This window comes from Cetorhinus maximus, chromosome 11 (assembly GCF_964194155.1).
Source record: "Cetorhinus maximus chromosome 11, sCetMax3.hap1.1, whole genome shotgun sequence".
Classification (NCBI taxonomy): Eukaryota; Metazoa; Chordata; class Chondrichthyes; order Lamniformes; family Cetorhinidae; genus Cetorhinus; species Cetorhinus maximus.
In genome coordinates, this window is record NC_135889.1 from 124,491,196 (window position 1) to 124,508,849 (window position 17,654).

The following is a 17,654-nucleotide window of genomic DNA, read 5'->3' on the forward strand; positions in this document are numbered from 1 at the left end:
GATTAACCACCTACTACAATACAGTCGTTGCCACATTACTGCCTCCAGTAGCCAAATCATTACCCAGAATAAAATCTACCCCTTCAATGGTTGATCTAGGAACAATTCCCACCATAACAATTCCAATTACATCGTGACTTTGTAAGTTGACTTTACACAAAGAAACATGTTCATAAATTCCATTCATACCTCTTATTAGTACGTTTTCCTTCATAAAACTGCCTGGAACACAAATTGTATCATCAATGATTGACCTGCCTGCTTCATTATCTCTCAACATTTTAGTCTGTTTGCTTATTTTGTTGGAGGAGTAAGAGAACGCTTCTCCCTTCGAGACAAAAAATCCAGAACCTCTAATAACCTGATTTCCTTCACCAGTAATTAAAGAGGAATTCTCTGGACTATCATGAACCATATCCCCCTTTACTTTAGGTTCTGAGGGAACATGTTTCACCTGTACCACCGCTACAGTTTTAACAGCCATTTCCTTTTCTGATGCAATCTTTCCTGAGGATTCCATCGGCGTTCCTACTACTTCAATAGGTCTACCATTTAATTCCCAACAATCTGCCCTAACATGTCCCACTTTGTTCAGAACCCTGAGCACTCTCCTTTCTGGCCTGAGGAGAAATTTCTTGGTAATTCCCAGCTGTGCCTTTTCTTCCCTGGATACTTGCCTTCCTTTCATCTTCCCACCCTCTCTCCTTCTCGGGTTTATGGGGGGATGGGGGTGGGGGTGGGGTGACGGAAAAACGGTTTAGATTTATGGACCGGCTCATAATCATCAACCACCTATGCAGCCTGTCGAGCTGTTTTAACCCCCTGGTCTTCAACATGGGTTCCAACTATTGGAAGAAGTGAATGTTTAAATTCTTCCAGGAGAATTATTTCCCTAAGAGCTTCACACGTTGTCTCTACCTTTAATGCCCATGTCCAACGGTCAAAATTACTTTGCTTTACCCTCTCAAACTCAGTATAGGTCTGCTGAGGCTGTTTCCTTATGTTCCTCAGGGACCAATTCATATGCACTAAGAATAGCCTTTTTCACTGCATCATACTCCACAGAAACCTCTTCTGACAGTGATGCATAAGCCTCATGAGCTCTACCCACCAACCTATTCTGTAAGAGCAATGTGCAGTTTTCTTTAGGCCGCTTCATTTACTTAGCCTCCTTTTCAAACAAGATAAAAAAATGCCTCCACACCCTTTTCCTCCTACATCGGGAGGACTGGTACAAGTTTGATTATCTCCCCACTAGGTTCTGATTTGGAGGTAGTTTCTTTCCTATTAATGTTTTCCCTAGATTCAAGACCAGCAATCTAAACCGGTATTCCCTTTCTCGTTCCTTCTCTCCTTCCTCCATTGCTAACTTCTCCCTCTGGGTTTCGCGTTTCCAGTTCTTTTTCTCTTGCCTTATCTCGCTCCCTTTCTCTCTCCTGCCTTTCTGTTTGAAATGTTCTCTCTTTTACCTTTTCCTTCACCCGAAATTCTAATTCCAACTCCTTCTGTTCTAACTGAAACTGTGCCCATGTAAACTTCTGTTTCTACAGGTTCTTCTGGTTCTTTCACTTACAGTTTCAAGTGCTGCGCTATTATCTCAACTATATTTGCTTTCCTTGCCTAATGGGTAATTCTAACTCCTGCCTATCCGCCAATTCCATTAGCTATTCTTGGTTAATTTCTGCAAACCAACCAGATAACATCTTCCAACTGTAAAAAAAGTCTTGGCAACCTCCAAAGCCATTTTGGATTCTAACCTGTATAATAAACCTCACAGCAACTCTAATTCCTATGTCCAGTACCTCAGTACCTCCGCATACTCATTTTTTAAGGGTTCACAGATCCCGCCAAAAGCCAAGGATTTCCAATCCCACAAGAGCCTTATAATAGTAACTCCAGATGAGCCCCCACTTTGTTATGATCCCAGCTGATGTTACCCCTGGACAAGCCAGATCCCAGAGTGGAACCCGGCTTGATAGATCCTAACTTTTATTTATTGTTTAGAAACGTGGAGAGTGGCTACTGAACAGAGTCACAGGAATCAGCGGATGAACTTTTAGCAAAAGAATAAAACACGTATTAAACATGAAAAGAACTATATTACAATACTCCTTCACCCACAACTACAGCTTTACAGATATATACAGATTCGTAAGGATAACACAAGTTGCAAAAGCTATCTTATACTCTCATGTTCACAGTAAGTACACAGTCCATGTAAACCAATAGGTGACCGGTGGTCAGGCACATCACACCCTGAAACCGAGTGACAGATGCTGCCCCGAAAAGATACTATGGATCTGTCATCAACTCCTCCCAGACGCTTGTCACACCATAAGACAACTGGTCTCACTGAACTCCGTCTTTCACACGAGGGTTTCCAATCTCCATTCTCGAAGAACTCACTCTGGAATCCTCTCCTAAATCACGTTTTTTTTCAGATGCCTTCCACAAGGTCCACCTCCAGGGTCTCGAACTCTCCTGTGTGGGGACTGGTGTGTGTGTGTGGGGTGAATGGTGTATGTGCGGGGTGAATGGTGTGTGTGTGGGGTGAATGGTGTGTGTGTGTGGGGTGAATGGTGTGTGTGTGGGATGAATGGTGTGTGTGGGGTGAATGGTGTGTGTGTGGGATGAATGGTGTGTGTGGGGTGAATGGTGTGTGTGCGGGGTGAATGGTGTGTGTGGGGTGAATGGTGTGTGTGTGGGGTGAATGGTGTGTGTGTGGGGTGAATGGTGTGTGTGGGGTGAATGGTGTGTGTGCGGGGGATGGGATGTGTGTGGGGTGGGTGTAGGGACTAGTGTGTGTGTGGACTGGTGTACAGGGGGAATGTGTGTGTGTGTGTGTGGACTGGTGTACAGGGGGAATGTGTGTGTGGGGACTGGTGTACAGGGGAAATGTGTGTGTGTGGACTGGTGTACAGGGGGAATGTGTGTGTGTGTGGACTGGTGTACAGGGGGAATGTGTGTGTGTGGGGACTGGTGTACAGGGGGAATGTGTGTGTGGGGGGACTGGTGTACAGGGGAAATGTGTGTGTGTGGGGACTGGTGTACAGGGGGAATGTGTGTGTGTGGGGACTGGTGTGTGTGTGTAGGAGGATGCGTGGGAAGGGGGAGGGGAGAGGAAGTGTTTGTGGGAGAGAAGGTTGTGGATGTTGGAGGGGGTGGGAGAGGGGATGCAGTGGAGGGTTTAGGAGAGGATGAGTAGGAACAACGGTGCAGGAGAGGAGGTAACGGAGGTGGGGAGGGGGCTGTGTATAGAGCTGGGAGAGTGGGATGTTGGGAGGGGCTCTGGAACAGGGGCCAGAGAGGATCAGGTGAGTGGGGGTGGGGTGGGGAAGGACGGTGGTGGGGGTGGAGTGGGTGGGGTGGGTGGGGGTGGGGTGGGTGGGGTGGGTGGAGTGGGTGGGGGTGGGGGTGGAGTTGGTGGGGTGGGTGGGGGTGGGGTGGGGGGAGTGGGTGGGGTGGGTGGGGGTGGAGTGGGTGGGGGTGGAGTGGGGTGGGTGGGGGTGGGGGTGGAGTTGGTGGAGTGGGTGGGGTGGGGGGAGTGGGTGGGGGTGGAGTGGGTGGGGTGGTTGGAGTGGGTGGGGGTGGAGTTGGTGGGGTGGGTGGGGTGGGTGGAGTGGGTGGGGGTGGGTGGGGGTGGAGTTGGTGGGGTGGGTGGGATGGGAGTGGAGTGGGTGGGGGTGGAGTGGGTGGGGTGGTTGGAGTGGGTGGGGGTGGGTGGGGGTGGAGTTGGTGGGGTGGGTGGGGTGGGTGGAGTGGGTGGGGGTGGGTGGGGGTGGAGTTGGTGGAGTGGGGGGAGTGGGTGGGGTGGGTGGGTGTGGAGTGGGTGGGGTGGAGTGGGTGGGGTGGGTGGGGGTGGGGGTGGGGTGGGTGGAGTGGGTGGGGTGGGGGGAGTGGGTGGGGTGGGTGGGTGTGGAGTGGGTGGGGTGGAGTGGGTGGGGTGGGTGGGGGTGGGGGTGGGGTGGGTGGAGTGGGTGGGGGTGGAGTGGGTGGAGTGGGTGGGGGTGGGGTGGAGTGGGTGGGTGGCGGTGGAGTGGGTGGGGTGGGGGTGGAGTGGGTGGGGTGGGGTGGGTGGGGGTGGAGTTGGTGGAGTGGGTGGGGGTGGGGTGGAGTAGGTGGGGTGGGGTGGGGTGAGTGGCGGTGGAGTGGGTGGGGTGGGGGTGGGATGGGTGGGGGTGGAGTGGGTGGGGTGGGGTGGGTGGGGTGGGTGGGGGTGGGGGTGGAGTTGGTGGAGTGGGTGGGGGTGGGGTGGGGTGGGTGGAGTGGGTGGGGGTGGGATGGAGTGGGTGGGTGGCGGTGGAGTGGGTGGGGTGGGGGTGGGATGGGTGGGTGTGGAGTGGGTGGGGTGGGGTGGGTGGGGGTGGAGTTGGTGGGGTGGGTGGAGTGGGTGGGGGTGGGGTGGAGTAGGTGGGGTGGGGTGGGTGGAGTGGGTGGGGGTGGGGTGGGTGGCGGTGGAGTGGGTGGGGTGGGGGTGGAGTGGGTGGGGAGGAGTGGGGGTGGAGTGGGTGGGGGTGGGGGGTGGGTGGGGGTGGGGGGGCAGTGGGTGGGGGGGGTGGGGCTATGGGGGATGTGGGGTGGGGGTGGGGGTGGGGGCAGGTTGAGTCACAGACTCTCCCCCTAGTTGAATCCATGGGGCCTGAGCTGTGATTGTTTGATGGGAGTTTGATCCGCTCTGGGAGTGGGAATGAGTGAAACAGCTGGAATTTCTTTCCCAACCTCTGTATGTTCCAGTCTATTCCGCCTGGATGAAGAATAACGGTGGGGCCATCGTGAACATTATTGCAGATATGTGGAAAGGATTCCCAGGAATGTCGTAAGTGTTGCTGTTATGAGATCCAGGGTCATGGAAGACAAAATAAATGGGTTAGGGAGGAGCTGGGTATATCACAGCACAGTCTGTGTGTGTTTGGGATGGTGTATCTCAGAGCAGTGTGTGTTTGGGACAGAGTATCTCAGTGCAGTGTGTGTTTGGGATGGTGTATCTCAGTGCAGTGTGTGTTTGGGATGGTGTATCTCAGTGCAGTGTGTGTTTGGGATGGTGTATCTCAGTGCAGTGTGTGTTTGGGACAGTATCTCAGTGCAGTGTGTGTTTGGGATGGTGTATCTCAGTGCAGTGTGTGTTTGGGACAGTATCTCAGTGCAGTGTGTGTTTGGGATGGTGTATCTCAGTGCAGTGTGTGTTTGGGATGGTGTATCTCAGTGCAGTGTGTGTTTGGGACAGTATCTCAGTGCAGTGTGTGTTTGGGACAGTATCTCAGTGCAGTGTGTGTTTGGGATGGTGTATCTCAGTGCAGTGTGTGTTTGGGATGGTGTATCTCAGTGCAGTGTGTGTTTGGGACGGTGTATCTCAGTGCAGTGTGTGTTTGGGACGGTGTGTCTCAGTGCAGTGTGTTTGGGATGGTGTATCTCAGTGCAGTGTGTGTTTGGGATGGTGTATCTCAGTGCAGTGTGTGTTTGGGACGGTGTGTCTCAGTGCAGTGTGTGTTTGGGATGATGTATCTCAGTGCAGTGTGTGTTTGGGACAGAGTATCTCAGTGCAGTGTGTGTTTGGGATGGTGTATCTCAGTGCAGTGTGTGTTTGGGATGGTGTGTCTCAGTGCAGTGTGTGTTTGGGACGGTGTATCTCAGTGCAGTGTGTGTTTGGGATGGTGTATCTCAGTGCAGTGTGTGTTTGGGACGGTGTGTCTCAGTGCAGTGTGTGTTTGGGATGGTGTATCTCAGTGCAGTGTGTGTTTGGGATGGTGTATCTCAGTGCAGTGTATGTTTGGGATGGTGTATCTCAGTGCAGTGTGTGTTTGGGATGATATATCTCAGTGCAGTGTGTGTTTGGGATGGTGTATCTCAGTGCAGTGTGTGTTTGGGATGGTGTATCTCAGAGCAGTGCGTGTTTGGGATGGTGTATCTAAGTGCAGTGTGTGTTTGGGATGGTGTAACTCAGTGCAGTGTGTGTTTGGGATGGTGTGTCTCAGTGCAGTGTGTATTTGGGATGATGTATCTCAGTGCAGTGTGTGTTTGGGACAGAGTATCTCAGTGCAGTGTGTGTTTGGGATGGTGTATCTCAGTGCAGTGTGTGTTTGGGACAGAGTATCTCAGTGCAGTGTGTGTTTGGGATGGTGTATCTCAGTGCAGTGTGTGTTTGGGATGGTGTATCTCAGTGCAGTGTGTGTTTGGGACGGTGTATCTCAGTGCAGTGTGTGTTTGGGATCGTGTATCTCAGTGCAGTGTGTGTTTGGGACGGTGTATCTCAGTGCAGTGTGTGTTTGGGATGGTGTGTCTCAGTGCAGTGTGTGTTTGGGATGGTGTATCTCAGTGCAGTGTGTGTTTGGGATGGTGTATCTCAGTGCAGTGTGTGTTTGGGATGGTGTATCTCAGTGCAGTGTGTGTTTGGGATGGTGTGTCTCAGTGCAGTGTGTGTTTGGGATGATGTATCTCAGTGCAGTGTGTGTTTGGGACAGAGTATCTCAGTGCAGTGTGTGTTTGGGATGGTGTATCTCAGTGCAGTGTGTGTTTGGGATGGTGTGTCTCAGTGCAGTGTGTGTTTGGGACGGTGTATCTCAGTGCAGTGTGTGTTTGGGATGGTGTATCTCAGTGCAGTGTGTGTTTGGGACGGTGTGTCTCAGTGCAGTGTGTGTTTGGGATGGTGTATCTCAGTGCAGTGTGTGTTTGGGATGGTGTGTCTCAGTGCAGTGTGTGTTTGGGATGGTGTATCTCAGTGCAGTGTGTGTTTGGGACGGTGTATCTCAGTGCAGTGTGTGTTTGGGATGGTGTATCTCAGTGCAGTGTGTGTTTGGGATGGTGTATCTCAGTGCAGTGTGTGTTTGGGATGGTGTATCTCAGTGCAGTGTGTGTTTGGGATGGTGTATCTCAGTGCAGTGTGTGTTTGGGATGGTGTATCTCAGTGCAGTGTGTGTTTGGGATGGTGTATCTCAGTGCAGTGTGTGTTTGGGACGGTGTATCTCAGTGCAGTGTGTGTTTGGGACGGTGTATCTCAGTGCAGTGTGTGTTTGGGACGGTGTATCTCAGTGCAGTGTGTGTTTGGGATGGTGTATCTCAGTGCAGTGTGTGTTTGGGATGGTGTATCTCAGTGCAGTGTGTGTTTGGGATGGTGTATCTCAGTGCAGTGTGTGTTTGGGATGGTGTATCTCAGTGCAGTGTGTGTTTGGGATGGTGTATCTCAGTGCAGTGTGTGTTTGGGACGGTGTATCTCAGTGCAGTGTGTGTGTGTTGGAGGGTTTTGCCCTCCAGGCTGCGCTGTGCCTGGAGACAATGCGAGAAATGTGACTAGACTGAGGTATCCTCCAGTGAATTGCATTGAGACCAGACTAACTCACAATCGGCACTGATATTTAACTCCCATCTTTCCTGCTGTTCATTCAAAGGCACACAGGAGCAGCGCGAGCGGCTGTAGATAATCTTACCAAGAGCCTGGCCATTGAGTGGGCTGCCAGTGGAGTGCGCATCAATGCTGTGGCTCCTGTAGGTACATCTGTGTGTTATGGTTAAAGGTGTCTATGTGTGTGTGTGTGTATCTGTGTCTCCATGTGTGCGTCTGGGTATCTGTGCCTAGCCTGTAGGACACAGCCCCAGGTATATATCTGTTTGAGGTAGACAGTGACCTTGTGGTAATGTCACTGGACTGAATAATCCAGCAGTCCCGGGTGGCATTGAGGACATGGGTTCAAATCCCAACATAGCAGCTGGTGGAATTTAAATTCAATGAATAGATCTGGAATATAAAGCCAGTCTCAGTGATGGTGACCATGAAACTATCATTGATTGCTATAAAAACCCATCTGGTTCACTAATGCCCTTTAGGGAAGGAAATCTGCCGTCCTTAACAAAAACAGAATTACCTGGAAAAACTCAGCAGGTCTGGGGCAGCATCGGCGGAGAAGAAAAGAGTTGACGTTTCGAGTCCACATGACCCTTCAACAGAACTGAGTGTAGTTAGGAGAGGGGTGAAATATAAGCTGGTTTAAGGTGGGGGGCGGGGGGAGAGAAGTTGAGGATGGGGTGGTTGTGGGGACAAGCAAGCAGTGATAGGAGCAGATAACCAAAAGATGTCACAGACAAAAGGATCAAAGAGGTGTTGAAGGTGGTGATATTATCTAAGAAAATGTGCGAATTAAGAATGGATGGCAGGACACTCAAGGTACAGCTCTAGTGGGGGTGGGGTGGAAAGACTAACAAGGTATTAGTTGTAGATTTAAAAATAATGGAAATAGGTGGGAAAAGAAAAATCTATATAAATTATTGAAAAAAACAAAAGGGAGGGGGAAGAAACGGGGTGGGGATGGGGGGAGGGGGAGTTTAAGATCTAAAGTTGTTGAACTCAATATTCAGCCTGGAAGGCTGTAAAGTGCCTAGTCGGAAGATGAGGTGCTGTTCCTCCAGTTTGCGTTGGGCTTCACTGGAACAATGCAGCAAGCCAAGGACAGACATGTGGGCAAGAGAACAGGGTGGAGTGTTAAAATGGCAAGTGACAGGGAGGTTTGGGTCTTTCTTGCGGACAGACCGCAGGTGTTCCGCAAAACGGTCGCCCAGTTTGTGTTTGGTCTCTCCAATGTAGGAGACCACATTGGGAGCAACGAATGCAGTAGACTAAGTTAGGGGAAATGTAAGTGAAATGCTGCTTCACTTGAAAGGAGTGTTTGGGCCCTTGGACGGTGAGGAGAGAGGAAGTGAAGGGGCAGGTGTTGCATCTTCTGCGTGGGCATGGGGAGGTGCCATAGGTGGGGGTTGAGGAGTAGGGGGTGATGGAGGAGTGGACCAGGGTGTCCCGGAGGGAACGATCCCTACGGAATGCCGCCAGGGGGGGTGAAGGGAAGATGTGTTTGGTGGTGGCATCATGCTGGAGTTGGCGGAAATAGCGGAGGATGATCCTTTGAATGCGGAGGCTGGTGGGGTGATAAGTGAGGACAAGGGGGACCCTATCATGTTTCTGGGAGGGAGGAGAAGGCGTGAGGGCGGATGCGCGGGAGATGGGCCGGACACGGTTGAGGGCCCTGTCAACAACCGTGGGTGGAAAACCTCGGTTAAGGAAGAAGGAGGACATGTCAGAGGAGCTGTTTTTGAAGGTAGCGTCATCAGAACAGATGCGACGGAGGCGAAGGAACTGAGAGAATGGGATGGAGTCCTTACAGGAAGCGGGGTGTGAGAGCTGTGGCCAAGGTAGCTGTGGGAGTCGGTAGGCTTGTAATGGATATTTGTGGACAGTCTATCATCAGAAATTGAGACAGAGAGGTCAAGGAAGGGAAGAGAAGTGTCAGACATGGACCATGTGAAAATGATGGAGGGGTGGAGATTGGAAGCAAAATTAATAAATTTTTCCAGGTCCCGACGAGAGCATGAAGCAGCACCGAAGTAATCATCGATGTACCGGAGAAAGAGTTGTGGGAGGGGGCCGGAGTAGGACTGGAACAAGGAATGTTCCACATACCCCATAAAGAGACAGGCATAGCTGGGGCCCATACGGGTACCCATAGCCACACCTTTTGTTTGGAGGAAGTGAGAGGAGTTTAAGGAGAAATTGTTCAGTGTGAGAACAAGTTCAGCCAGACGGAGGAGAGTAGTGGTGGATGGGGATTGTTCGGGCCTCTGTTCAAGGAAGAAGCTAAGGGCCCTCAGACCATCCTGGTGGGGGATGGTGTAGAGGGATTGGACATCCATGGTGAAGAGGAAGCGGTTGGGGCCAGGGAACTGGAAATTGTTGATGTGACGTAAGGTGTCAGAGGAATCACGGATGTAGGTGGGAAGGGACTGGACAAGGGGAGAGAGAAGGGAGTCAAGATAGCGAGAAATGAGTTCCGTGGGGCAGGAACATCCTTACCTGGTCTGGCCTACATGTGATTCCAGACCCACAGCAATGTGGGTAACTCTTAACTGCCCCCCTGAAATGGCCCAGCAAAGCCACTCAGTTCAAGGGCAACTAGGGATGGGTAACATATGTTGCTCTTGCCGAGTTTCATGAAATATTAAATTATAAAACACTCTGATCTCTGACTGGCTCTCACTCTCTCAGTCTGTGACACACTCTCTGACATTGTCCCTCACTCCTTGGATATTGTCACGCTGGTTTTCCGATTCCTGTGGCTTTCCCCGGTGAGCTCTCATTCGCTCATTCTGATTCTGCTGTAGCCAGTTCCATAAAAAGGGGATCCTTCTCCACGTTTTCCTGAAAGCTCAGTGGACATTCCCGGGACCCTATCCTTAACTCCAATTTCTTTCTGTTTCCCAGGGGCTCATTTTCTCTGAAACAGCTGTTGCCAATTACAAGGAGCTGGGACCCGAATTGTTCAAAGGTTACATCCCGAAAATCCCAGCCAAGAGACCCGGTATACCAGAGGAGGTGAGCTCCTAGTCTCTGGATTGTATTGTCCCAGTGCTCATAGTTACAACATGCTCACAAGACCATTCAGTCCATCCTGTCCGTGGCTCGTGGAGCAAGCAGATCGTTCCAATAGCGTTTATCTACCCTACTTCTAGATCCCTTCAACTCTTTTTCCTTTCCCCTTCTCTCCAGGTGAACGTTGTTTGTTTGTGCCTCAATCACGATGCCTGGAAGTGAATCCCACTGACTCAGATCTCTGCATGTGAAGAACGTTCACCTGCTCCCTTATATTTAGTCTTCTGTCTATAGCTGTTCGACTTCCAAACTGCAGCGTTTCACCACCACCTTCTCAAAGGCAGTTAGGGATGGGCAATAAATGCCCACAGCCTGTGAGTGAATAAATAATCTGTTTCTACCCACCCAGTTCCCCCCTTTCACCATTTTAACACTTTGTCACATCACCCTGTACAGGATTTTGTAGACACCTTTTAAAAAGGACAGTAATTCAGTTATTGTGACTCATGTGCACTGGTGTCCAATTTACATTTTACAAACAGATCCCACTGTCTGGCTCCAGCTATTCCCAACGTTCTCTCAGTGCTCTCTGTGCCCCCACAGGTTGCTTCTGTCGTTTGCTTCTTGCTCTCTCCTGCAGCCTCGTTCATCAGTGGGGAGACTGTGAAGGTCGATGCTGCTCAAAGCCTGTACCACAGTCCATGGGAAATACCGGGTAAGGACATCACCATCTCAGCATTCACCAGATTCCCGACCCCTCCCTCCCAACACCCAAAATCACCGGGACAAGTTTCCATCGGTTCTTTCTGTAACCAAGGCTGCCATTCCGTCACCTTGAACAGTGAATGATGCCAGGCTATTCGAGCACAGTGGGCATCACAGCCCAGCCTGATCCTGACATCATGGACTTTCCGACAATCAGCTTCTCATTGTTCTGTTGCCACACTGAGAAATCAGCTTAGGACCTGCCTCACCTCAGTGGCTCAGAGCTTCAGGGCCCCTCAGCCAGTTTAAGTTGGTGAATGAGAGTTAACATTTAAGATGCAAGTGCCAGGCTTGCCTCAGTGGGTCTCACTCCAGAGATCTGAGCCTATCATCCCCCCTGACAATCCCAGTGCTGTACTGAGTGTTGAACTGTTGGATGTGCAGATGAGAATAAACAGAGGCCCAGGCTGCCCTCTCCAATGGATGTCAAAGATTCCACTGTCAATATTCCGGGAAAGGCAGAGGACTTGATGCCAGGGTCCTGGACCGACATTTAGCCTTAAACAGATTATCCAGTCATTGATCTTATTGCTGTTTGTGGCAGCTTGCTATGCTACAAAAACTGGCAGCCTTAATTCCTATATTACAACAGTGACTGCATTTCACAAATATTTCATTGGCTGTAAAGCGCTTTGGGATGTCCGGAGGTTCTGAAAGGTTCTATGCAAGTTCTTTTTTAAATAAATATTTTCACCATAAAACAGCAGCAGTAAGATAACAAATCTCTCGATCAGCCTGTGCGCACTGTGTTCAGTATCTGCCTGAACTACAGTGACCCCGCTATAGATCACTGGGTTCCCATGGTCACTGAGAAAGGTCCTCTTACGTTCTGTTGTTGCTTTAAATTCTTTGTAGACCACGACCGCTGGCCGCCTGCCCCTGAAGGCAGGAACTCTGCCCTTCTGGCTGCTTTTCTCTCCGGAAAACTTCCTTCAAAATTATGAGCAGTCTCGGGAACAGCTACAGGAGACAACGCCATCGTCCAGTATTGTCAACTGTTTACCTTGAAATTTATACAACTTATACTGATTTTTGTGTGGCAGATTTTTAAAGAATGCTCACCCAAGAAATGTCAAAGCAATAAACTGAGAGACCTTTAAGTAGCATTACTAGAAAGGACTGATTCTTTAACAGGGACACAGAATAAAAGCAGCCTTAATTTCTGAATTTTAGTTACATCCACTGAAAACTACATTCAGTTTCTTTGGTTGATAAAACGAGAGGATGAGAATATAAAAGTACAGTTTTGCAAGAGTTGTTCAAAGTCCTGGTTTGTTCACATCTGGAGTCATGTCCACAGTTCTGGGCATCATCCTGTCCAGAGGCCTCGGAGAACAGAATCACGGGATCATTATGGTGCAGGACGTGGCCATTCAGCCCATCGTGTCTGCACCAGCCCTCCGAACGAGCATTATGACTCAGTGCCATTCTCCTGCCTTTTCCCCGTACCCTTGCACATTGTTTCTATTTAAATAATCATCCAATGCCCTCTTGAATGCCTCGATTGAACCTGCCTCCACCACACTTCCAGGTAGTGCATTCCAGACCCTAACTACTCGCTGTGTGAATAAGTTTTTTCTCACCTCGCATTTGCTTCTTTTGCAAATCACTAACTCACAACACACAACACACATTCCCCAGAATATTACCAGGGTTCCAAGGGTTAGACTATGAGATTACATAAACTGTGTTCTGAAGAAAAGTCATATTCAACTTGAAACATTAATTCTTCCTCTCTCTACAGAGGCTGCGAGGCCTGATGATATTTCCAGCACTTTCTATTTTTAATTACATAAACTTGGCTTCTTTTCCCTGGGATACAGGAGTTTAAGGGTTGAATTGATTGAGGTTTTTAGGATTTTAAAAGGGAGTTTGATTGGGCAGATGAAAACTAGACTTGCTGGTGGGGAACGGATTCTAGGCAGTGACGTAACCTTCAAATCAGATTCAAGCCACTCAGGAGATGGGTTGTAAACACTTCTTCAAGACACTGTTTAAATGAGGAACTCTCTCAGAAATCGCTCAATTAAAATGTTTAAATCCGAGATCAGGAACATTTTGTTAGGCAAGGGGAGGAAGGGACATAGAGTCAAGGTGCATGGAACAAATTCAGTTAATGATCAGCCTTGACCCACCCAATGATAGAGCAGGTTAGAGGGGCTGAATGGCCACTTCCGTTCATATGATGAAGGCCCATCCCACTCAATCTTTCAGACAAACTGCTCCCCATTGCTGCTTTCATTGTGTGAATAATCAAACACTCCCAGGACAGGTACAGCACGGGGTTAGATACAGAGTAAATCTCCCTCTACACCATCCCCATCAAACACTCCCAGGACAGGTACAGCACGGGGTTAGATACAGAGTAAATCTCCCTCTACACCATCCCCATCAAACACTCCCAGGACAGGTACAGCACGGGGTTAGATACAGAGTAAAGCTCCCTCTACACTGTCTCCATCAAACACTCACAGGACAGGTACAGCACGGGGTTAGATACAGAGTAAATCTCCCTCTACACCATCCCCATCAAACACTCCCAGGACAGGTACAGCACGGGGTTAGATACAGAGTAAATCTCCCTCTACACCATCCCCATCAAACACTCACAGGACAGGTACAGCACGGAGTTAGATACAGAGTAAAGCTCCCTCTACACTGTCCCCATCAAACACTCCCAGGACAGGTAAAGCACGAGGTTAGATACAGAGTAAAACTCCCTCTACACTGTCCCCATCAAACACTCCCAGGGCAGGTACAGCACGGGGCTAGATATAGAGTAAAGCTCCCTCGACACGGTCCCCATCAAACACACCCAGGACAGGTACAGCACGGGCTTAGTTACAGAGTAAACCTCCCTCTACACTGTCCCCATCAAACACTCCCAGGACAGGGACAGCACAGGCTTAGTTACAGAGTAAAGCTCCCTCTACACTGTCCCCATCAAACACTCCCAGGACAGGTACAGCACGGGGCTAGATACAGAGTAAAGATCCCTCTACATAACCCCATCGAACACTCCCAGCACAGGTACAGCTCGGGGTTTGATACAGAGTATAGCTCCCTCTACACTGCCCCATTGAACACTCCCAGGACAGGTACAGCACGGGGTTAGTTACAGAGTAAAGCTCCCTCTACACTGTTCCCATCAAACACTCCCAGGACAGGTACAGCATGGGATTAGATACAGAGTAAAGCTCCCTCTACACTGCCCCATCGTACACTCCCAGGACAGGTACAGCACGGTGTTAGTTACAGAGTAAAGCTCCCTCTACACTGTCCCCATCAAACACTCCCAGGACAGGTACAGCACGGGGTTAGATACAGAGTAAAGCTCCCTCTACACTGTCCCCATCAAACACTCCCAGGACAGGTACAGCACGGGGTTAGATACAGAGTAAAGCTCCCTCTACACTGCCCCATCGAACATTCCCAGGACTGGTACAGCACGGGGTTAGTTACAGAGTAAAGCTCCCTCTGCCCTGTCTCCATCAGGACAGGTACAGCACGGGGTTAGATACAGGGTTGTTTGTAATTCATTCATGGGATGTGGGGCTTCGCTGGCTAGGCCAGCATTTACTGTCCATCCCTAGTTGCCCTTGAGAAGGTGGTGGTGAGCTGCCTTCTTGAACCGCTGCAGTCCATGTGGTGTAGGTACACCCACAGTGCTGTTAGGGAGGGAGTTCCAGGATTTTGACCCAGCAACAGTGAAGGAACAGTTCAGGACGGTGAGTGACTTGGAGGGGAACTTCCAGGTGGTGGCGTTCCCATGACTCTGCTGCCCTTGTCCTTCTAAATGGTAGCGGTCGTGGGCTTGGAAGGTGCTGTCTGAGGAGCCTTGGTGATTCCTGCAGTGCATTTTGTAGATGGTACACACACTGCTGCTACTGTGCGTCGGAGGTGGAGGGAGTGAATATTTGTGGATGTGGTGCCAATCAAGCGGGCTGCTTTGTCCTGGATGGTGTCAAGCTTCGAGTGTTATGGGAGCTGCACTCATCCAGGCAAGTGGGGAATATTCCATCACACTCCTGACGTGTGCCTTGTAAATGGTGGACAGGCTTTGGGGAGTCAGGAGGTGAGTTACTCACTGCAGGATTCACAGCCTCTGACCTGTTCTTGTATTTATATGGCTAGTCCAGTTTAGTTTCTGGTCAATGGTAACACCCAGGATTTTGATAGGGATTCAGTGATGGTAATACTATTGAACATCAAGGGGCGATAGTTGGCTTCTCTCTTGTTGGAGATGGTCATTGGCTGACACTTGTGTGGTGCAGATGTTACTTGCCTCTCGCCAGCCAAGCCTGGATATTGTCCAGGTCTTGCTGCATTTGAACATGGACTGCTTCAGTGTCTGAGGAGTCACGAATGGTGCTGAACATTGTGCAATCATCAGCTTCAATCATCTTCTGACCTTATGATGGAAAGAAGGTCATTGATGAAGCAGTTGAAGATGGTTGGACCCAGGACACCACCCTGAGGAACTCCTGCAGTGATGTCCTGGAGCTGAGATGACTGACCTCCAACAACCACAACCATCTTCCTTTGTGCTGGGTATGACTCCAACCAGCAGAGTCTTCTCCTCCTGATTCCCATTGATTCCAGTTTTGCTAGGGCTCCTTGATGCCACACTCGGTCAAATGCTGCCTTGGTGTCAAGGGCAGTCACTCTCACCTCACCTCGGGAGTTCAGCTCTTTTGTTCATGTTTGAGTCAAGGCTGTAATGAGGTCAGGAGCTGAGTGGCCCTGGCGGAACCCAAACTGGGCATCAGTGAGCAGGTTATTGCTAAGTAAGTGTCGCTTGATGGCACTGTTGACGACCCCTTCCATTATTTTACTGATGATCGAGAGTAGACTGATAGGGCGGTAATTGGCCAGGTTGAATTTGTCCTGCTTTTTGTGTACAGGACATACTTGGGCAATTTTCCACATAGCTGGGGAGATGCCAGTGTTGTAGCTGTACTGGAACAGCTTGGCTAGGGGTGCAGCAAGTTCTAGAGCACAAGTACTATTCAGTACTATTGCCGGAATGTTGTCAAGTTCCATAGCCTTTGCAGTATCCAGTGCCTTCAGCCATTTCTTGATGTCACGTGGAGTGAATCGAATTGGCTGAAGACTGGAGTCTGTGATGCTGGGGACCTCCGGAGGAGGCCAAGATGGATCATCCACTCCGTACTTCTGGCTGAAGATTGTTGCCAATGCCTCATCTTTTGCATTGCTGTGCTGGGCTCCTCCATCATTGAGGATGGGGATAATGGTGGAGCCTCCTCCTCCAGTGAGTTGTTTAATTGTCCACCACCATTCACACAATTGATGAGGCAGGACTGCAGAGCTCAGATCTGATCCGTTGGTTGTGGGATCACTTAGCCCCATCTATCACTTGCTGCTTATGCTGTTTGGCACGGAAGTAGTCCTGTGTTATAGCTTCACCAGGTTGACACCTCATTTTTAGGTATGCCTGGTGCTGTTCCTGGCATGCCCTCCTGCACTCTTCATTGAACCAGGGTTGATCCCTTGGCTTGATGGTAATGGTAGAGTGGGGGATATGCTGGGCCATGAGGTTACAGATTGTGTTCGACTACAATTCTGTTGCTGCTGATGGCCCACAGCGCCTCATGGATGCCCAGTCTTGATCTGCTAGATCTGTTCGAAATCTATCCTATTTAGCACAGCGGCAGTGCCACACACGATGGACGGTATCCCCAATGTGAAGGCGGGACTTCGTCTCCACAATGACTGTGCGGTGGTCACTTCTACCGATACTGTCATGGACAGATGCATCTGCAGCAGGCAGGTTGGTGAGGATGAGGTTAAGTACGTTTTTCCCTCTTGTTGATTCATTCACCACCTGTCACAGACCCAGTCTAGCAGCTATGTCCTTTAGGACTCAGCTGATCGATCAGCAGTGGTGCTACCGAACCACTGTGAAGGACATTGAAGTCCCCCACCCAGAGTACATTCTGTACCCTTGCCACCCTCAGTGCTTCCTCCAAGTGGTGTTCAACATGGAGGAGCACTGATTCATCAGCTAAGGGAGGGTGGTACATGGTAATCAGGAGGTTTCCTTACCCATGTTTGACCTGATGCCTCGATACTTCATGGGATCCCAAGTCGATGTTGAGGATTCTCAGGGCAACGCCCTCCCGACTGTATACCACTGTGCCTCTGCTGGGTCTGTCCTGCCGGTGGGAGAGGACATACCCAAGGATGGTGATGGTGGTGTCTGGGACATTATCTGTAAGGTATGATTCTGTGGGGATGACTATGTCAGGCTGTTGCTTGACTAGTCTGTGGGACAGCTCTCCCAATTTTGGCACTAGCCCCCAGATGTTAGTAAGGAGGATTTTGCAGGGTTGACAGGGCTGAGTTTGCCGTATCGTATCCAGTGCCGGGGTCGATGCCGGGTAGTCCATCCGGTTCCTTTTTTGAGACTTTGTAATGATTTGATAAAACTGAGTGGCCATTTCACAGTCACATTGCTGTGGGTCTGGAAAGGTAAGGACAACAGACTTCCTTCCCTAATGGACAGTGGTTCGTATCATGG

At 50.1% G+C, this 17,654-nt stretch overlaps 1 protein-coding gene across 1 annotated transcript in view; it reads left to right on the plus strand.

Annotated features, from left to right (window-relative positions):
• pecr (peroxisomal trans-2-enoyl-CoA reductase) overlaps positions 1 to 12,221 on the plus strand; it is a 36,073-nt gene extending 23,852 nt beyond the window's left edge. The window contains exons 4-8 of the mRNA XM_078552742.1: positions 4,735 to 4,816; positions 7,383 to 7,479; positions 10,241 to 10,351; positions 10,952 to 11,063; positions 11,969 to 12,221. Coding sequence (XP_078408868.1) covers positions 4,735 to 4,816; positions 7,383 to 7,479; positions 10,241 to 10,351; positions 10,952 to 11,063; positions 11,969 to 12,057 — 491 coding nt within the window. The 3' untranslated portion in view covers positions 12,058 to 12,221. The remainder of the gene's footprint in view (positions 1 to 4,734; positions 4,817 to 7,382; positions 7,480 to 10,240; positions 10,352 to 10,951; positions 11,064 to 11,968) is intronic.
• The last annotated feature ends 5,433 nt before the right edge of the window (positions 12,222 to 17,654 follow it).